Here is a 22,498-nt window from a genome sequence, read left to right as displayed (position 1 = left end):
GATAGATAGATAGATAGATAGATAGATAGATAGATAGATAGATAGATGGATGGATATAGATATTTAGATTTGACACAATGGAATTATATACTTAGAGATGGTTAAAATAATATATTCTGTGTCATGATTATTTCACAATTATTAAAGCAACTAGAAAGACTAGATATAAATGTGATTAGCCTGCTTTAGAGAAGTCCATATGACTGAAAATGGTCCCCTATATCTGACTTCTGGGAAGGGAAGTATAGTAGAGTCAGCAGAGTTCAGAATGTTTTAAAGAATAGTTTTGATATGACAGAGACAGGCTAGCTATCTACCCAAAGCTTTGTCCTCCTGTTATAGTCCAGTCTCACAAAACTGGACCATATTTTCTAGCTTGTCAGGACTTTACAACCAAAGATTGTGAGTGGCCCATAAACATTCCATTGGTTAGAAGCCTGGCCCATAAAAGATAAGGAAAGAAATAAAAAATAACACTCAACAAAACATAGCTTTTATATTCGGTCTTTACCATACCTTCTAGCCTGCTGCTACATATCTCTGACCACAGGTGATATGTTTCACTGTGTTTTCAAGATGGTAGAACCTGTATCAACTTCTATTCCTGAATATCTGCGTGGACTCTGATCACGTGCTTGCCTCATCTCCCAGCAATAAGGATAATGAGCAAGAAACAACATTACTTTTTACTATAAATTAAGTCACTAAGATTTTGAATTATAAGAAGACAAATTTTCCTTATTTGGTAACTGTTATATGCTGGGTTATTTTCCCATCAAAATGTCATGTAGAGGCATAACCCCAGTGAGATGGCCTTTTATAAAAGTTCTTAGAGTAGGCAATTAAAAATTAAATGAGAAATTAAAAAAATTAAAAATTAAAATTAAAAATTAAATTAGGCAAGGTCTCTAAACTAGTGGCAATTCTCTCTCTCATTCTTTCTTTCTCTCTCTTTCTCTCTTTCTCTCTCTTCTCTCTTTTCCTCCCTCCCCCATTTCCCCTTTCTTCCCAGAAATTGCCATTTAAAGATACAATAAGAAGATTCTGTCAACAAAGGAGACCATCCTCATCAGAAACTATTCTATACTTAGCTTGATTTTGGTTGGATTCTCAGCCTCCAGAGTTATGAGAAAATATATTTCTGCTGTTAGGACAATGACCCTGTGGTATTGCATTATAGCATCTTAAATAGTTTATGATGGACCCATGGGTTTAAGAGCTGGAAGGAAGCACTGGTGTGCAGGACTACAGTTTTAATTTTAGGTCAAGACCCAATGTGTTTAACAGTGCCAATCAATAGGACAGGGAACAGAGAGGTAACCAGGCATAAGCTTCATCCTAGATGTGCCTAAGAACACTCAAAAGAAGAGGTCAAATTACCCTAGAAAACAATTGGCATTTAATAAATAAGTAGGTAAAAAAATAAGTCAGGGTTCTAAAATGTAACAAAATAGCATGTGTATATATAAGTGTGCATATACCTATACATTATATATGTATGGATTTTATTAGATTGCCTTACACTACCTGATGGTCAACAGTGAGTATCTTACATTGGAGAGGCTTAGAATCTGGTAGTTGTTTAGTCTGCGAGACTGTCTGTGTCAGCAGTTCCAGTCTGGCACTGGAGTCTAGACTCCAGGCCCTAGAGGACTTGTAAAGTGCTGTTGGTCTTCAGTCTATGCTGGAATCCTCAAGAAGCTATTTCTAGAATTAGCACAGGGATGCTACAGCAGCAGAATAGATGAATGTGCTAGTGACAGTGAGATCAAGCTGGTCAAGAACAAAAGTTTCCTTCTTCTATGTCCTCATATGTGAACTGCCACCATAAATTGTGGCCCATATGTAGGGCAGGTCTTCCTGGTTTAAATAATCTATCAAGAAAACCTCTCACAGGAGTGTACAGTCACCTGTATTGTACTTGTTTCAAAATCTTGTCAAGATCGGCCTTAGCCATCACAAAACAAAATGTAATGGATTCAATGAAGTCATGCCTGGGTATCCAGGAGGTACAGACTAACCCAGAATACCTTAAGATTTCTAGAGAAAGGAGAAGTCAATTCTCTTCTGTTGCACCATTTCCAAAAGCAAAGGTTTTATTTTCTTTTTAAGATTTATTTATTTTTATTTTTGTGTTTTTCTATTTTGTTTGAATTTATGTTAAGTGTTGCATTTATGTATGTATTCATGCCTCGTGTCAGCAGAGCCAGAAGATGATGTCAGATACCTTGAGATTGGGGTTATCAACAGCTCTAAGCCATTGTGTGTGGGCTAAGAACAGCCTGGTCCTCTGTATAAGCTTCCAAGCACCAAGTACTTTTAGCTACTGTGCCATCTCTCTAGTCTCAGTTTTTATATATAACATATATATATTAATTAATAAAAGCAACGTAAAAGCTCCAGAATTATGACTACTTTCTCCTTGGTTGATGGTCTATCTTTATTAAAAATATAATTATAAGGGCAAACATTAGAACCGGGAGGAGTGGTTCATTTAATTCTGTTGAGCAAATGTCACTGTGAGCTGTCATCCACTGTATCTTGCTGGTGTGGACAGAGCCAAGATATCTATCCTCCCAGTATGTATCCTACAGTGTTGGAAGGTGATAGAATATTCCTCTAAAGGCAGATGGTGGTGTTTTCCAGTGACTGATCATCAATACACAGCACAGGACTGAACAGGTATGATGAGCAAGAGATGCAGCTTATGCTTTCAGATAGTAGCTGTTCATAAACAGTGAGGTGAACAAAAACACTAAATAATGGGTAGGTGTGAAATGAATCTTTATATTATACACAAATGCACAATTATAAATGGCAATACATACATATATGATACACACACATACACACACACATGTATTTGTAGAGGGTAGAATAACTGTTCGTTGCCCAGAAAAGTCTGAACCTCAGAACATAAATGAATTTCAGGGACAATCTACTTCCACATCTTTATTCATCATGAGAGAGACACTGGAAAGTTAATCATCACATCTAAGCAAAAGTGATGGATATTGAGATGATCTTCTAGTTACTTTGACTCGCTACATAATATTCTTATAACCAGTAGTTATCATCTTTGAAAGTTTAAGAAGACACTTACATTTTATATATACTAAAACATGGTGCCATCTATGGTAACAGCATTTTTAAGGGACAACAACAACAACAAAAGGTCTGGGACCTATGAGGTTTTCAATTGACAAGGAATGAGAAGAAAGGCTTGTAGTCTCAAGCTTCATTTCAGTAAGAGATGTGTGGAATATATTGAGAGAAACAGAGGTACTAGAGATTGCTCACTGAGGAGAACTCTCTAGCAGCTTGCCAGAGGGCATGAGATCAAAATCAAGAGGCAGTGTCCCAACTTTTCACCTAACTAAGTGCAAGGTGACACTCAGGAAAAGCAGCAGCCAGCAAGGCAAGAGCCCAGCTAGATAACTCCTGCTCTTGGAGCATCCCTCTGACACCTGGGCCCCTTGTTGTTCACTATAAATCACAGTCCTGCGTTCTTCTTGGAAAAAGTAATCATTACCTAGTTGTGTTCTGAGAACTGAAAGTTGTTTCTGAATCCAAGCAATTTCTTTACTGTGGAGAGCAGAATTGCGCATAATCACTTTGCTTGCAAGCCAATTCTATGCAAATATATGCAAATGCCCTGGCAGAGTTAGAGTGGCCCTCAGGCCTTCCAAAGAGGCCTTTCCTGCTTCAGAGCAGAGCACTGCCCATTTAGAGAAATAAGGATTAAGATACTGGGGTAGAGACTTGAGTAGGGTAACTTTGCAGCAGTCACAGTAAGGAGAGGTAGATGTCATCACATATGACTAAGCAAGTCTGGACTGAGATACAATACCTGCTGGGGTAACTCACCATCACTTTTCTCTACAGGAGCTATAGCCTAGGGACCATTCACTCACCACAGACAGAAAATCACTGCAAGGCAATAGCATTTGAGAAAAACAGGAGCATGTTCTAAATTGTATTACACCCAGAAATTGTTTCCCCTTTCTAACATCACAGGAGTCTATAAAATCAGGCTTTGTACAGCCACCATGGGCACTTTGCAGCTGATGTTTCTTCTCTGCCTTAGAAGACATGGAATCACTGGCAGATTTGATCTCATATCCCGTAGACCTCTTAGGACCATGACAAGATACACAGTAGTGTTCCAGTGTTACAGGTATACTATTAGCAGAAGGTTTCTAAGTAAAAATACTGAGTAGCAAGGGTATTTCCCAGTGGGGTGTCATGGTCTGGTAGAAGAAAAAGCTAGAAGCCCAGTAATGAACAGAAGAGTGTCACTACTCCTCCTGAATCAGGAGTCATGTGTGTAAAATAAGTGAGACACAGAAAGACAGATAATGCATGTCTCCCATATATGAAACTGAGAGTTAACTTTACAGGATTACATAGGAGCATGGTTATTGAAACATCTGCAAGAGGAGAAGACTCTGGGGAGAGGCTAGTCAAAGGGTTCAATATCACAATTACATAGGAACGATAAGTTCTGGTGTTCTGCAGTGATACGGTGGTTATAATTAACAATAATGTATTGTATATTCCAAAATCACCAGAAAGGACGGTTTTAAATGTTACCGCCAACAGATGGTAACTGCATGAGGTGACAGACATGGGAATTACTTTGATTTCATTATACAATATGCACATGTATTAAAATAAGCATTGTACTCCATAAATACGAACAGTCACTGTGAGTCAATTAAAAATTCAGCCCAACAGCCATATACTACATACAGTATCATCTATACAATATGAGATTTATGGATGATTTTTGCTTGCTCAAATATGCTTAAGTCAATTTGTTTCAGTTCACTTCAACCAAATATTTTCATCATTTATTGTTAAATACTGACTGAGGATTCATAACATGCCAGACATATTTAATAAGTATTATTGAGCAGATAATCAGTGTTAGTCCTATGTCTTGCATAGAGGCAAACCCTTTTATCCACAGGGAGGTTATCAACATCTCCCTGTTTTCTATGGTGCCTGTGATTTGATAGGGAAATGATATACTTATAGAGTGACCAGAACATGGTGTTTGTGGCTATCCCTACCAGTTTCGAAGTCAGGAAAGCCCGAGAGCAAGTGACATCTCCTCATCTTGTTGTTGACATGGTAGAGCTCCTCCATGGTTAGAGAGAATTAGGTACTAGAAAGACTCCTTCAGGGATGAGGGATGTCAGCAACTGGGCTTGCAGGATTGAGTAATACAGGGCTCCCTGGAGAATGGGGAGATAGTAGTGGACTTCTAGGCAGTTTTCTGTCGGTGTATCAAATACCTGAAGTGACTAAGGCATAAGAGAAAACAGTTATTTTGCCTTCATTTGGGTCCTCCTGTCACTGACTTAGCCACAGTGTTGCTTGTGAGCCTGTGGTGACACAGTATGGAATGGTAGGGATATATTTGAGAAGAAAGTTGCACACCTTTGTTGAGGAAGTGAAAGACAAAGTGAGCCCAAGAAGGGAAGTGGTACTATTCTTCTGCACTTCATAGGGCCTATGAGCCTCACATTAGAGCCCAGGTTCTACAGTCTATCAGGTCGTGAGAGCACCAAGGAGGGCACTAACCCTGAAGCCTGAATCTCTAGGGGAACAATTAAAGTCAAACTCAAGCATGTCACCATGTCTCCATCACCCTGTGATTCTGGTGAGCAGCTGAGAACTATGTCCCTGGCAAAGACCCAGAGAGGAGCAGTGTGTTCCTACTGTGCCCTCTGGCTCTTGTAGATCATAGTGAGAAAGCCAGCTGCTCCCCAAGGCATGGGTCCAGCACAATCTGGCCCCTCTCATGGGACAGTTGGCTTGTACACTCCCCTGGGCTTGTGTCAGTTGGCAGGGATCAGATGGCATATGGTGGAATGGCTAAGGTAGTCCATAGTCTCAGAGGCACCTGGTCTACCTTACTCAGAAAGCTATCTAGAGTAATGTTCAAGTGACATTGGATTTGACATATCACCATTACCTGAATGTGTATGCTCCTAAGGGGCAAAAGATGTCCTCAAACACACTGCAACTGAAATGAAGACAGAACCAGATTTCTGATCACGGTCAGCACCTGTTCATGTTTGTGTTCAAATTTACTTTCTCTCCTTAGACTCTTCTGCGCACAACAGCCATCTTCAACTCCTCTGAGGGCAAGGAGGCTACAAGCACCCAGTAAAAGTCTGCAAAGTCTGAGGTACATCTACCTTCTGCTTGGTACTTTTTCAAAGTGAGTTTCCTTTGAAAGCTGTCTGGGCACCTGCTGATTGCCCCCTGGTCTTTCTCGGAGCTATCCTTGGGCATCTTTTTAATGGTCCGACCTTAATTGCATTTTCTTGTGTGTGCTGTGGCAGCCAGCATGTAGTTTAATAAAACATTTTCCAGCTGTTGGGCCCATTATTCCCTCCCCCTACATCTTATGCACTGGAAGGTTTTAAGCCTTATTTTTAAGGTGATTGATTTGGTATGTTTTCCACTTTCTTTCCTGCTGTGGGGACATTTTACCTCGATGTGTGATAATTTTTTTTTTTAAAAAAGAACTTTGATTTTCCTGTCCCCTTACTTTCCACCCTGCTGTCGCTGAGCTAAGGACCAGGGCGCTTTAGTCCTTGAGTAGCTATTTTGCCTTCTCTGATTCTGTAACAGCTGTTGGTACTTTGGATCTGCGTGGCCAGGGCTCAGGGTTTGTCACTTAATACTTGTACCCATGGGGTGTTAAAAGTGGGTACTCAGAGATGTTATATGGAATAGCCAGAGTTTTACTGCTTTTTTTTTTTAACTAGAATGAAGTTTTCTTTTCTTTTGGTACTTTCTTGTACAATGACTCATGTCATTGTATTTTGGGTGTGATAACAGTGGTAGAAATTCATACCAGACAAAGAGGTGCATTTTAGCATATAAGAGTGAACCCATCAAAAATGCTTGAAGTTTCTTCTTTCTTAATGTGCCCCAGTGATGCTATCACATGACAAAGTTTCCTGAGGAAAGCAAAGCCTTCAATGTAGACTTGATATGTATTTCTCATTTGGTACTATGTAGCCAGCTTCATTTCTGGATGAGTGGAAAGCATTCTTACCACTATCCAGTGATTAACTTGGAATAGCCTGCCATTTGGCTGAAACCCCATCTCTTGCTTGCTTGCTTCCAGCCATTTTCTCCATCCCCTGGCTTCCCTCACCTTCCGTTGTACTCTCCAAACAAAACTGTCCTCTAAGACATCTTCAAGCTACCCTTCCATCTTTTGCCTTTGGTGTCTTCTTTTCTATGCCTCCCAAGACAATTTCTGCCCCCTCTTTTTCCACTGTCCTAGGCTCCTTAGAGTCTTCTCAGAATAGACACCTTGCATTGTCTTGTTACTTTCCATGCTGCCCTGATGGAATACCCCCAACAAGAGCAATGCAAGAGAGAAGGGGGTTGTTTTAGCTCTAGGTTTGAAGTTATAACCTATCATGATGGGGGGAGTTATCGCAATAAGAGCTTGAAGCACTCCACCATGTTGCATCCACAGTTAAGCAGAGGGAAATGAACACCAGTGCACAATGAGCTTCTACTTTTTTTTTCTTTCTATAGACTAGGACTCATGCCCAGGAAATGTTTGGACCTGCTTTGAGCTTGGGTCATCCTGTATCAATTAACCCAAACCAAAGACTCCATCACAAGGCTAGAGGATAACATAATCTAGATAATTACTCACTGGTAGTTATCACAGAGGCACCCTTCCACTGTGAGTCTAAATCTTGTCAACATGGTAATCAATAGTGACCATTATAAACATCAAGTTCACTCAGCCACTGGTAGCTCACTAAACTAGATTGACTTGTGTTGGAGATCTATGTGCCAGGAAACGTGTTCATGTTGCAAATAATAATTCAAGTCATTTATCTACATCTTAGATTATTAGATTGTTAGCATTTTGTCCTCTGGAGTGAGCATTGGACAAAACGGTTAGTTCATTTGGATTTATCCTTTGACATTCCTGAGACAAAGGAATACCTATTATACCATACTGTAAATTCACTTAGCATCTGTTCGTTGCCCTAAAAACATTTACTATTTAAAAGAGACAATAACAATTCTAAAATTAATGAGTATCTCTTCTTTTGTAATCTTCTATAGAGATTTCTCTTTTCTAGTATTGACCTCAATTTAGGTAGCATTCTGAGTGCAGTATTTCTGTAGTTTTGTCAACAGCCATGGATATGCCACACCCAGGGAACTCCCTTCTGCCTTCAATTAGCAAATATCCCATAGTGAAACCTCAACACCCAGAGACTGTATGGTTCACTTACCTGGGGAAGGTCTATTGCCCAAGTAGCTGTCATATTATTTTTGACAGCATGAGTTCTATCCAAACAGAAATTAAGGATAAATTAACAGGATAAAAAGAGAGAAAGAATTGAAAAGAGAAAAGAAGAATTGAGTGAGACGGTGAGTAAATCTCTATTTCAACAATATCTTCTAAAGCTATTTATGATAAAAAGAGGATTAGGGAGCTCAAATTCCAGCTATATTAAATTAAATCCCAGACCCCTGTTCTCAGACACATGCAGGCCTGAGACCATCAATTCCAACATGACAAAATAGCCCCTGAGAGAAGGACTCTTTCTGGCAGTGTGCCACTTGCCTCTTATAAACTGTTAACCATGGTAATGAACTAATCCAAGAGACATATTAATAATGACATGAAGAGACACGTTTATTGTTGATTGTTGAGATGGTGGCAGATTTATTACTAGCTTGCCAGGAGGGAGGGTTTGGCCCAGCAATGGTGCAATTAAAAACAAATTGAACACAGGGACAAAGAATCAATAATCTAACAGGGCAACTTTTAGTTTGCAAAATACAAATATAAATTAATTGACCTGAACACAGTTGCTAACTGGCCATTAATGTCTGCTAGCTGGCCAATCAGAGCGCATAATCCACCCATTAAATTCACTGCAGCAGGCTGGGTTTGTAGATTTCTAGGTCTGCCTGCCAGGGTAGCCGCTGGGGGGCAGCTTGTTTGAGGGTGATTTGCACTGCCACTAAAGGAAAATCACTGAGTGACAAAGTTTGCCCAAAAGCTCTAAATTATGGGCTATTTCCAGAGGTTTTACTAAGAATTCATTTATCCAGCAGATACATTTTTGATGCCTTCAATGTAGTGCATACAGTCTATCGTAAGCACAAGGAAGCAAATGGAATAAATCCAGGCATACTGCTCGTCCCAGTGTGGCCTTCACTTATCTCCTGTGTGTCTTTCAGCTAAGTTATCCTTTGACACACTTGTTCTCTCTCAAGAACAACTGGTATTTTTCCTCACTTTTGCATAAAATGATAATTAGAATATAGTTTGGATATTTTGGTATTATTTTTAATGAATGGTTAAAATCAAATGTAAACGTAAAAAGAGAGAAAGAGAGAGATGGTTATGTGGTCATGACAATTTAGATTGCCATCCCTAAACAGTCCCTGTAGTGAAAATCAAGACATTAGTTCCTGCTCTTGGTTTCAAATAAATTATAGGGAAGAGGGGAAAAAGAGATCAATCAATAACTGAAACTATTAAAAAGGCACAGGTATCATAAGGGAGTACAGGCAAATTTTTAGCAACCAGAGTTTCAAAGGCAGCCTGAGGCTTTGAGACTTAGGAACTCTATACTAGTGTAGAATAGTAAGAAAGGTAATAGTCCTACTTGGTTATCTCAAATCAATTCAATTAATACAGATATGACTTAGAAGTCAGAACCTCAGTTTTACTAGCTGTATTTGGGCTTCTTATTGGCCATGTGTGGCTGCCATCTCTTGTGTTAAAGAACACAAATACAGGCATTTCCTTCACAACAGGGGTCTAGTGAGAAGTATAGCTTTCTTTAGAATTTGAATATCCAGAGAGAAACAGAACAGTCAAAACAAGACTTGTTGGAGGAATGGAAAGAGTGTTGGTTGCTGGATGATGAGCTGTAGAGACAAACATGAATACAGCAGTATGTAGGATGCCGAAGTGGAGAAAGAGGAAATCACATGGAAACCACAGTGGTCCCTAGATCCTTAGCATGCACAATGGTGGTCTGAAAGGTTTTGATAATGTCATTATTAAAAGGAAATCAGTAGCAATTCATATGTTTCCAGATAACTCATAGAGAGAACTCTGATTCTTTCCAGGACAAAGAAATGATACATGTCTGAGGTGATGGATCGTCCAATTACCCTGTTCTGATCACCCCACACTGTTTACATCACACCTAAATATCACAGTATGCACCATAAAAATGCCTAGTTACTGTGTGTCAATTAAAAACAACAAAATATATTTTGAAAACCTGAGCACGTGCATCACCGTCAAATAACATAAAAAAAAAAGAGAGAGAGAGAGAGAAAGACATCAGACATCGGGTATTATGATAGGACAAGCCAGTGGAGAAGGAGAATGAGATTCTTCATTAAATTCTTTCTTGGGGGAACAGAAAAGAGGAGAAAGAAAAGACAGGAGAGGGAAGAATTAAATTTTAGTCAAATGTTTGCTTGAAATAGGGTTGTGAATCTATAGGAAAGAAGAGGTTTGGGAGTAAGGAGTCAAGTTCAGTGTGGAACATGTGGAGATGCTCGGTCTGATAGAATGAGAGAGTGGAGTTACAGAAGACTATTATGAACAAAGAACAGAGATATGGGGCCAGTATGAACATTTCAGAGGAAATTATAGTTACTGAGATGAAAAAAATGGAAGGGGCAGGGAAGTCTTAAGAAAGACAGATCTTGTCTACAGGAAGCTTGGCTGAAGTGTCCCAAGGAGAGGGAAACTTAAAGGAGAGTACACTCTGTGGCCATAACCAGGCAGGCTGGGCACACGTGCTGTGAGAATTCCTGAAATGTAGAAGAATACTTTCTAAATGTATGGGGGATGAGCTATCACTATACACTGGACTGAACTAAAATCTCAACCTTGGACTTAAGAGCTAGTAGCCCAGGACAACTTCCCTGGTCTTTCTAATCCCGTTTTGCCATTCAAAAATTAGAGAAAGTATTATATTATGATCTATTGAGGTTAACTGGAAAATAGAATTGGTTCAAAGGAGTGCTATACTACTCAATGAACATGGGTCAAGGGTACTGTTATTAGAAAAGGGTCTTATAATACTTGCATTATAATAATCTTTCTTCACCTGTATTTCTTTTCAATCTCCCACCAATAAAAGAGAACTTTTAGAGAAGGAATAGCCAATGGTTTTGGGTAGTTTTTTTTTTTTTAAGTCAAAATAAGATCAAACACAATGGGTAGTTACTATTGTTATTGTTCTTGAACTTGACACATGTTAACCAGATCCTCAAAGCCATGTTAAAGAATTCAAGTAAGAGACTCCAAGTATGGAGTCTTGCTCTCTTTTTGAGTATGTTGATACTCTGCATTAAATTTCTCCAGATGCCAAACTATGAGTAATATTCACGGAAGGCTAAGTTTGAAGTGTTGTTATGTTAGAGTAATGGGATTTGATAAACTAAAAGAGATTAAAAGAGCTGATGATATTACTAATTCACTCTTTAAGTAAGTACAGTTGTGGTTCTGCTCACAGTACCAGGATGTGTAAGTAAAGATCTTTGTTGTTTATTGGAGCTGTTGGCTGACTGGCTTCTGAGGACACAAGTTGTGACAACCATGCAAATTGAGGAGGACACAACAAACATTTCAATTTCCCCTCCACCTCCACACCAGCAATGATGCTATGAGTGGACTTTATATGAGTCTCAGTTTATTTAATTCTGCTGCAAACAAGGCAGACAACAGACCCCCGGCCCTGCCACTTCTTTTCCTGGCTTCTGCTTCTGTACACGTCTCCAAAGCAGATGCCAAGACTGGCAGCACCTTCCTGGCTTGTGTCAGAACTGTGCTTCGATCCAAAAAAAGCCCACATGCTTCCCAAGCCTGGACTGCCATGGAAGACAGGGGGAAGTCCTTTTGGCAGATACATCAACCACCTTTGGCACTGGCAAGGAATTCATCCTGTGTCAAATTCTGTTTGAGTCTCCTTTACCTTGGAATAGATCAATTCTTCATAGTTCTACCTTGAATCAAGGACAACTGTTGCAAAAGGATCAAGTGGTTACCACTTCACATCTACACGAAAGCTGACCTCAATATGCACTAGAGGGGGCCACAGAGTTTCAGAGGTCACAGGGAAATAGACACAAAACTAGTCAACACTGTGTGGGAGAGAGCTTTGAATGAGGATGTGCAAATGCAAAGGAGTTATGGTTTTAGTTCTGAAGCAGTGGAACAAAGCTTCATATTTCTCCTCACAATAATGTGAGAAAGGTTCTAGTTAAGAAAGAAACCATCCTTGCGATCCATGTGTTTTGGGACTGTGTCATTATAGAGTATACATCATACTATGAAAGGCATCTGAACTTGGGAGATTAGGAAAAAGGTGAACATCCATTCAATTCTTGCTCTAGAGGTATCAAATTCAGATAGCAGTTAACAAACATCATCTCATATCAGAGAAAGAAGGATGCCCAGAGTGCAAGTGTGAACTTCATTCTGAAATCCCAGGTCAGAAGAGACTGCTGAGGTCAAGCATGAAAGAAGCATATGTACATAGGGTAAGTATCTATCTGTCTGTCTGTCTGTTCTTTTTTCTATTAATTATGTACTTTATAGGTGATTTTAATTCTTACTGTTGACTTGACTGGATTGTAGAACCATCTAAGGTACTTTCCTTAGGTGTGTCTCTGAGTATGTTTACAGATATATTTAACTGAAGAGGAAAGACTAGGCCTCAAAGTGGGCTGCATGCCAAGAACTGGATAAATGTAGGAAGGGGCAGGGAAGCCTGGTGTGCTCAGCATTCATTTCTTTCTTTCCTTGACAGCAGAGGCAATGTGACTAGTCAACCCATCACTGTGTCTGCATGCTTTCTCTGCCATGATGCACTGAACTTCACTGAACCATAAACCAAAAGAAACCCCTCTTAAGTTGATTCTGTTGAGTATTTTGTCATAGCCAAGAAAAAAATATTACTATTCCTGTGAAGGATGGTTCCCAAGATATCTTCCTTTGTCATATGCAGATGATCTCCTGACAATAAGGGCATCATCACTGATTCCTTCAGTGGCTTCAGTTGTCATTGAAATCACTCTAATCCTTTAATAAAGAATACACAGGGCAGATGAAATGGCTTAGTGGTTTAAGTCACATGCAAGGAAAACTGATGACTGAGTTTCATCCACAGTAACCACATTGTAGAAGCAGAGAATTGAATCTTGCAGGTAGTCTTCTGATACCACATGTGTACCGTGGCACATGTATGCCTACACACTGGCACACACACATATGCACACACACATTCATATACGTACACAGTAAATGTAAGAAAAAAATAGAGGTAATATATAGATGATAGACAATATATAGTAGATGATAGATGATTATAAATAAATATATGATAAATGATAGATAAATAGGTGATAGATAGATAGATGATACAAAGACACATACATGCATACATATATTCATATATATATATATATATATATATATATATATATATATATATATATACACTCACACACACATACAAATACCAAAGTTTTATGTGATTTATTTTCAGAGAGGAACCAGGAAAGAGAAATTTTTAAAAACCCTTTCCATTATGGATAATATTCAGAGTCCCCACTAACGATGCTATTCTGATGTAATTTCTGAGTCCAAATAACCAATAAACTAGTAAAACCCATAAACTAGTAAAGGTTTGTGAGCAAACTTTCTGATTGCCCTATCAGTGGGTAAAACTAGAAGAGACAGTCCCAGTTAAAACAAACAAACAAACAAACAAACAAACAAACCTTCCTTTGAGAAATTATACTGAAAAATCATAAGATAGAATTATCAAGATAGAATTATCAGAAAGGAGCAGTTGAGCCCACCCAACCTCCACCTTCATGTTAAAACCAAGGAAATGAAGCCCAGAGAAGGTGTTACATCATTTTGCGGGATCCTTTACCTTGTGTGATTCATGGCCACAGATACATAGATTCTGCTTATAGTTCCTGGCTCAGAACCTTGTAGCAAAATGGAATATATGGGCACACAGAGAAAGGAAGGGGGAGGGGAAGGGGGAAGCATGAAAGTAAGGGAGAGAGAGATGCATGTACATGTATGCACAGAGGATTTTATTAACTGCTTTGTTAGTGTTTATGTGTCTGAGTATACTTGTGGATAGGCTAGGCCGTGATGCATTAGTGTGGACCACGAAGGACAATTTGTGAGAAATCAATTCTCTCCCTGCAACATGTAGGGTCATCACGCCTGGCAGCAGGCGCTTTTACCCACTGAGTCATCTCACCAGCCCCTACAGAGAGGATTAAAATGTGCATACTGCACAGAGAAAATCAGTTTTACTGCATGCTGTTCATCCCAGGATAAGAAACCTGGAAGGCAATGTCCTAAAGACTCAGGAGCCAACCTTAGGCTGGGGAGTATGTTTTCTCATGCCCAGGCTTGTTCTTTTCCACTTTTCCACCTTGCTTCTGTGAAGAACAAGTGTGATTATAATTTAAAATAGCGGCTGAATAAATTAAATGTATTTCAGGTTGACTGCTTGCTTTTCTTTAAGCTCATAATTATACACGTTAATTCAAATGACTTTGTAATATTTGGGAGGAGAGGGGGAAATCACAGGGAAAAGGTTTGGTACAAAGAAGAGTTGGAAGTGGTTTAGTCTCTGAAAAATCTTGTGCACTGTGTGGCTCTGTCTGTATCACCCTGCTGTAAACCGTCCTCCCAGGTGCCTGTAGCTCCCAACGCAGAAATTTCTCTTCAACATCTGCCTTTCTTCTTAGCACCTTTAGAATTTGTTTTCCTCATAAAGGGCAGCATTTTCCTGCCCATTCACTTAACTCTGCATTAGCAGTGTGGCAGAGGGACATGATTCTGGGGGATACCTAGCAAAAAAATACCTTCATTAAGAGGTGCTTGGCCACTTCCCAGCCAGCCTAATTCATTCAATTCACTCCTGACTCCCAGAATCTCAATTTTGTGCTTTATAGAGTGGTGACTTTCTGCTCTGTCTTCCAGGGATTTTGTAAAGAATAATCAAAAGAGATAATGCATGCAAAGTGCCTTGTTGACTATTTGTATTTTGATAGCTTTCTCTCCAGTGCCAAAAGCTTAACCCAAATGAATAAATGCAGTGAAGGGAATTTAAAACACTTACTAGCTCTATCATCTAGCACAGTTTCAATCTAAGCCTTGGTTTCTTTATTTGTAAGATATGAAGATGATGCATAGTTTGTCAAGTAGATGCAAAGATCAATTGGGACATGCTTACTGCATAATGTAGCCAATGCAGAAGCTAGCGGGGCCCAAGAGGAGTTGGGTGGGCATTATTTCAGATAACAGCTAGTCTCCCAAGAACAGGATCCACGTTAAAACACCCAAAGATATTTGTATATATAGAAATTACAGAAGCCTTTTGTGAAGTCCTCTATGTATGAATTTAAAAGTGTTTGTATTCCTGTCTCTATCTCTGTTTCATGTATGTGTGTCTGTGTGTATGTGAGGAGGGTGGAGGATTGGGTGCATGTCAATGCACATGTATTTACATATGCCTGTACATGGAGGCCTCAATATCTTCCTCAGTTTCCTCCACGTTATCTTTTAAGACATCTGCAGTATACTGACTCAGTGAGGACTAGTCAGTAAGCTCTAGGGATCCCACTCCTCCTTTCCAGTGCTAGGATTACATATATGCATTTTGATGTGGCTGCTGGGAATCGAACTCATATTCTCATGCTGGCATAGCATGTTGCATAGCATGTGGAGCCTATTTCATCCTAGGAGTAATCATTTCTAAGCCTCAGAATAAATCGAGGGTTTGCAAAAAAACATTCAGTCCATGAAGAGAAATACCTAACAGGCCACAGATTCCTAAGCCAGCCCAGAGAATAGGCTAAGAATATTAACACTCCTCAAGAAAAAATAGACACAACTTCCCTTCTGTATCTATTTCTAACAGATAGCAACACCCCAGACCACCAGTATTCATAGATCTGGTGAGGTTCCAGAACATGGAGAGTTAATGAAGATTAGGATGACAATTAGATCTTGGATCCCCAAAGGAAAAGGGGTTTTCAGTACTTACATAGGATAAAATGGTAACATTTAAAATGTGTACCCCTGGAGGGATGAGCTACTAGAAAATTAATTATCTTCTTTCTGCCTGTCTCCCAGCTTCTTTGTACCATTTATGGCAGCTTTGGAGTCCCCCTCTCTCTGCTTATTTTCTTTTGGGGGGCTTTGTCCTTAATTCCTGGTGGGACAATTCAATATTGGCAGCAAGAAGGAAACAAAACAAAATAATATACAAGAAAAAATCAGAGACATTTTTTTATGACCCCAGAGCAGAGAAGTAAGCAAGCATGATTGGCAGGAGAGAGGCACTGGAATAAGCTGAGATGCTGATCTTGCAGTCAAACTATTACTGTAACAGCAAAGGCCCATGGAGGGACAACCTCTGATCTAGAGAATAGAATCTCTGGGTAGACTCTCAACATTACAGGTGAGCTGTATCAATCACTAGCCCAAGGGTCAATCCCAAGGGCAAACTCACCTGTCAGCCTTATTAAAAGGATAAGAAGAATAGTTAGCCCTTTAATGAGATATTGTATTTTTCTTCCTAGAATCCACTCCTATTACAGTAAGTTACAGCCCACAGCCATGTGGCTTCCTAAGTCAACCCAGTTTTCCTTTACTTTTTTTCTATCTCTTTTCTAGATATGCTTTCCTTAACAATGTGAGCCAACATTTTAGGCTCTTTTGTTCTTTCCCTAAAGTCTTGACACCCTCCACTTTGTTGCCAGTCCACCATGTGTCTGACCTCCATGTCAATTTCAGTGGCATGGCTTTTCCTTTTTCTCCTCAGGATAGTTGCTGAGGTATGAAGCCCTCCTGCTCTGGGGGTTTATCTCCTTTACATTTTAATAATAATTGTCATTAGCTTCCATTTGAGTCCATGCCTGATTTCTTCTTAAATGAGACTTAGAACCCCAAGAGATGACCCCAAATTTCCCTGTATCAATGTGGTATTAGTTCAAGTTCAGTCTCTACTTTTTGGCTCTTGGGAATCATGGCAGTTTCCTACCTTTCTGAGCTACAGTTTCTTAATTTGCAAATTGACATAACAATCAATGTACTGCAGCTTTCCAGAGTTTGTTGCAAGGCTCAAATACAGAAGAGATTATGAGCATCTTTGAACAGAACTGAATAAAATGTGTGGAATCTGAGGCATCCCTAATATGGTACATCTCTTAGCATGTTCTAGTCTTCTCCCCTCCTGAGAACTTTCTCTATGACTATCCACTTGAACTCAGTGAACAATGGGTGGCTCACCTCAACACCCATGTCTGCTTAGATAGGTTTCAGGATGCCTCCTTCAGATGTTGGTACATTTGCTGGATCCCCTCACAGATAAACATCCCTGAGTGTCTGCAATGCCTCAGCAGGCTAATGTGTGGCTCCAGATAAATAAGTCATGATTCTTGCTCTCTAGGAAGAGTTAGCTTTAGAAGCTCAGCCTCTATCAAGCTAGTAAACCCTGACATGACATACTCTCAATCACTGGTGTTAAGTTACAGCTGCACCTTCATGTTGTCACATCTGTATGATGCTGTTCTTTCAGACAGTCATGGAATTTTATCTCTGCGGTTACTACCAAGTCCACAATCATTTCCCCAAATTCGTAACTATATTCTATTCTATATTCTATAACTATTCTCATTTATTTCTTCCTCATTCAAAGCATGAAGGGTCAGTTCTCACCATTGCCCTTAGAAAATATCTCTTAGGCATCTCTCCATTTCTCAAGGAAGAGCCACGGTCCATGCTCATGACACTGCTTTGGCTACTGGAAGCAACTTGTAGCTTCTCTTGTCCCTCTGTGTCCTGCTTCTCACCCCCCACACCTAAACCTCTAACCCTGTCCCCACTGCAGTATGTCATTGAAGGGGTTGCCAAGTGAGTTTTCCTCCTGTGACTCACCTGACCCACAACTACAATTTGCCACTGCTCTAGGTTTCTTTCCCACTTACTTATACAGTCTAGATGACATTATTACACAGGCTTATGTGGTGACATAAAATGAACTCCTCAGTGGCCAAGAAATACCGAAGGGAACAATGGTGAATTTTAATGAAGGTGGCTGATAAACAGGTAGACTAAGGAAACAGTGTCATCTGCCCCATGGTGAAAGGTGCCCTTTACAATAGTCTCTAAGGCATCATGAACCATGGCAGAGCATCTCTCATGCCTGGACACAACAGAAGAACAAAACAAAGTTAGAAGCTGTCTGGGATGGTCTCTCTTCTGCTAATGGCACCCAATTTGTAGCAGTAATGAGATATTAATATTGTCAAATAGCAGATAAATAAATCCTTTAAAAAAACAGACAAGTTGCAGCTCGGAAATTTTTCAGTTTTTCTTATTGCGAAATCAATACCCATCAGCAGTTTGAAATTAAGGGCAAGATTAGGCCTCAGTTTTATACATGCCTTATTGTATTCCAAAAGCTTTCTACTCAGTCAGATAAATCTTCTTTAAGAGGATTAGGAAACTTTCATTATCTTTATCTAACCTGAACTAACACCAAGTCTGAAAAATTAATCTATAGACTGGACAAAAGCCGATAGCTGCTGGGAAGAGAGCAGATCTTGGCTTCTTTCTCACTGAGTAGGAAGAGCAACAGGGCAGCTGCATCTGTCACCTGAGGATTCTGTACTGCTCACCAGAACCGGCAGGAATGCCCTTGCCCAGCTCATGCTCCTGGACTCTTGATTAATGAAAAGTCTCTTGTGTGGAATATTCTGGCAGCAGGACACCCTTCTTCCTCCAAACACCTGCTGGCTTGCCTTTGTATTCCAAAAGCTCCCAGGAGGCCAGAGCTACAGAGGCTGGACCTTGGGTGTGATAGAATGGGAGGAACTGATTTCTAAAATAGGAGAAGCTGCTGTCCATGTGATACACCTCTCAGATTCTCCCAGAGTGATCACAACAACCCAGGTGACATTATAGGTTTCCATATTACATAACAGGAATTTCCCAAAGTGCACTGCAGAGGTATCATCCTGTAGCTACTCCCTACGAACCCCATGTGGCCTGTCTCAGCACTCACATGCCTATATGTTTGTCTCATTCTGTTGATGCCAATAGTTTTGTTCTATTTGAATCTGTACAGCACCTGACATTCTTATTTTCTATTTAAGCACCACATCCTCTGGATGTGAAGACATCTATGCTTTGAAGCCCATGGAGGTACCACCTTCAAGGCTGAGGATCATAGTTCTTGTGGAGAATCAAGTCCAAGTGACAAGCAGATGTTAGAACATTCCAACCAATCTTTGATTACTAATTTCACCCAATGCCTCCACTATCCTTTGAGAAGAGACATGTCTGTGCCTTTAGTTCCAGATAGCAAGCAATCTGGAGTCTCCAAGCAGTGATCTTGATCCAATCGCTTACCCTCTCTCTGGCTGGATCACTTTTGTTGAAAACAGCAACATCTGTAGATGCCAATTCCATGACAAATATCTTTTAATCTCTAAAATCATGTGAGGTAGAGATAAGAACCAATAGATTGGATAGAAGCCAATCTTTAGTAATGTGTGTCTCTTAAACAGCTCTTGAGGAAGACAAGTTATAACAGACATATCTCTGGCCCAATATATCCATTGAAACTTGTATCCACAGATATGTATAATAAGCTGGTAATGGCCATGCTGTCCAAAGGAAAGTGTGGGCATGTGAAACAGAAGCTATTGAGTATGAAGAAATGCTAACTCCCATCTACTGTGGTCTATGAAACCAACCGAAATAAGTTATGAGTTACATCTTATTTTTCAAAAATCATCCTGGCTCTAGAAGGATGGTGAATATATTTTATGATCTAAATGTATAAAAAAAAAGTCTGTTGAATCTACGGAAGATTGAATTGGATAAACTGAAGTTGATAATGACTAAATCATACAGAGAGCTCCTTTCTGAGAGCCCAGTAGATGTCTCTCAGACATAAGCTGAATATTTTGAGAGAAGTCAACCTAAGCTTCCCATATGCTGCAGAAATGATGTCACTGAGTGCTGGAATTCTCTTTGAAAGTTGACTCTTACCATAATAGCATAATAATATTTTAAGCAGTGGTAGTGATTGGGATAATTCAAAACAAGTTAATTTTGCTTGCTTGCCTTGCCTTACCATGGTCTTCAGATAACAGATATGCAGACCTTCTAAACTCAATATATTGTATCTGGCATTGGGCTAAACTAAGTCAGATTTGCAGAACAATAGACAATGATATTGACGAACTCTTTCTGCTCTTTTTAACCATATGAACTTATTTCTGACCTGAAGATATCATTATGATAAGCCCCCTCTTGGCTCCATTCTGGAACTGGAAGGAAGTATAGACAGCAGGAATGTCAGAGAGAATTGAACTGGCTAGAACTCAGTGTCATTTCTAGGACTCATATGGCCAGTTTCACATTAATATTAGCCTTTTTAAAAATGAAACAAGCCTTAGAGAAATAAAGACTTCTGTGATTAATACTGCATTTATCAATGTTTGAATCTTCCACCAGCTTCAAATGCTAAGTTTCTTAAGAAAGTTCAGCTGTATATGAACAAAAGCTTCCTGGTGAGAACAAAGTGCCAGAGGAAAAACATTGAAAGATTTCTAGAAGAAGATTTAAAATTCTCAACCTGTGGATTTAATAGAGGGAAGTGAGCTTTTGTGTCTATATATAAATACAAGGAATAATATTGCATTTGCAGTCCTTTTCCGTAACGAGCATCTGCCACAGGTCTAGCTGTAACTTACCTTGCACTATGAGATGGACGCGGGAGGTTTTGGGGTGATTGTCTGTCTGGACAGAGCAGGTGTATGGACCTTCATCATACACATCCACATTCTGGATCATGATACTGTATTGGGTAGGCGTGTTGACCAAGATGATTACTCGAGGGTCTATGGACCACTTGTCATTCCCAGCATAGAGGATTGTGCTGCGGTTTAGCCAGGCTACCCTGGTGACCCGGTCATCTATGGTACACCTGTGAGGAATGTGGTGAAAGGATGGAGAGGTGAGGAGGAATAGAAGAGAGGAAAATGGAGGGGAGAGGGGAGAGAGAGAAGAGAGGGAAAGAAGAAGAGAAGGGGAGAGAGAGGAAAGAGAGACAGGAGGAAGGGAGGGAAGGAGAGGGGGAGAGAGACATATTATACATGTGTTTTTACATGGCACTGAGAAAATGAAACAGCAACAATACTTTAAAAACAGGCAATCAATTATTAATGAAACTTCCTGAATACAAGCAGGAGAAGCTTGAATCATCCAGGAGAAGCCATGATACAAAATCATTTCTCCTTGATTTAGGAGCATATTGTGTGAATATCTTGCCTGCACATGGCTTTTCCTCTTACTTTACCCTCAGGCTTATCTGAAAATTAGTTTATATTTTTTGAGCACATTTACCACATTGCGGTAGCAAAGGCCCAGAGGCACAGAGAACAGAAAGTAGATCAGTATTTCAAATAGGTCACAGATAATCCATGAGCAAATACTTAACTTGTAGTTAATCAAGACTTGAACTTATTTACCTCAGACCTCCCATGTGCTGATAATCTCCTTGTGCCCCTAAGCTGCATGAAGCCTTCAAAGATGGATTATATCCACCTCAAAGATCCAGGATTTCATCAAGAGCTCCCAGCTACCTCTAAAGATTTCAGGGCATCCAAGGTTCTCAACAGTGTCTCTCTTCCTTCTTCCTACACCCCATGACTGCACCCTGTAATCACAGAGAGCCCTTCAACATGAGAGGCTGGGAATGCAAATGACTATTGCTTGTCACTGCTTATGTCCTGCAGTTTATCAAGCCCCAAGTCAGAGAGATAGATGTGCCTGCAGCTGGGGAAGAACACAGGCAGCTATGCCCAAGGAGCTACAAATAGATACAGAAGAACCCAGAATGCAATGTGAGAATGAACATGCTCTGAGGGGCCAACGATGTGCATACCCACAACCCATTGTAGAACACTCACAGTAGACATGGTGGCAGAGCTGCTGTCCTGGCACTGACAAGAAACAGGCTAGTCTGTTAACTTTCAGGTAAGAAAAACCAGGCTTCCCCCGTAGTCTGACTAGCACTGGGTTGGGTACAAAGATGATCCAAGAAGGTTGAAGAGATAGACGAGCACCAAAGAGCACAGACTGGCAAAGAGACCAGCCTCTGTCAAGTACAGGAGCCACAATGAATGAAGGTGACAAGGAACAGAAAGGTTCTAACTTTTATTCGGTGCAGTTTTGTAACCTTCAGTGTATCAACAAACTGATTTAGTTAAACCATAGCTTCAAATAATTTATGTTCCTCTCTAGAAAGTAATTCATCCACTTGAAAATAAAACATCTGTAGAATTTATTTGATGGGGGAAAGAGAGGTAGAAAGGAAAGGAGGGAGGGAGGGAGGGAGGGAGGGAG

At 40.0% G+C, this 22,498-nt stretch overlaps 1 protein-coding gene across 3 annotated transcripts in view; it reads right to left on the bottom strand.

Annotated features, from left to right (window-relative positions):
* The window catches only part of Opcml (opioid binding protein/cell adhesion molecule like), a 517,586-nt gene that overhangs the window by 230,319 nt on the left and 264,769 nt on the right, over positions 1-22,498 (bottom strand). For all 3 annotated transcript variants that reach the window (XM_028763826.1, XM_028763827.1, XM_028763828.1), the window contains exon 2: positions 20,845-21,077. In XM_028763826.1, the coding sequence (XP_028619659.1) occupies positions 20,845-21,077 (233 nt within the window). The remainder of the gene's footprint in view (positions 1-20,844; positions 21,078-22,498) is intronic.

This window comes from Grammomys surdaster, unplaced genomic scaffold, assembly GCF_004785775.1.
Source record: "Grammomys surdaster isolate TR1022 unplaced genomic scaffold, NIH_TR_1.0 140, whole genome shotgun sequence".
Classification (NCBI taxonomy): Eukaryota; Metazoa; Chordata; class Mammalia; order Rodentia; family Muridae; genus Grammomys; species Grammomys surdaster.
The sequence above is the reverse complement of the archived record's forward strand: the minus strand, read 5'-3'. Positions and strand labels throughout refer to the sequence as shown.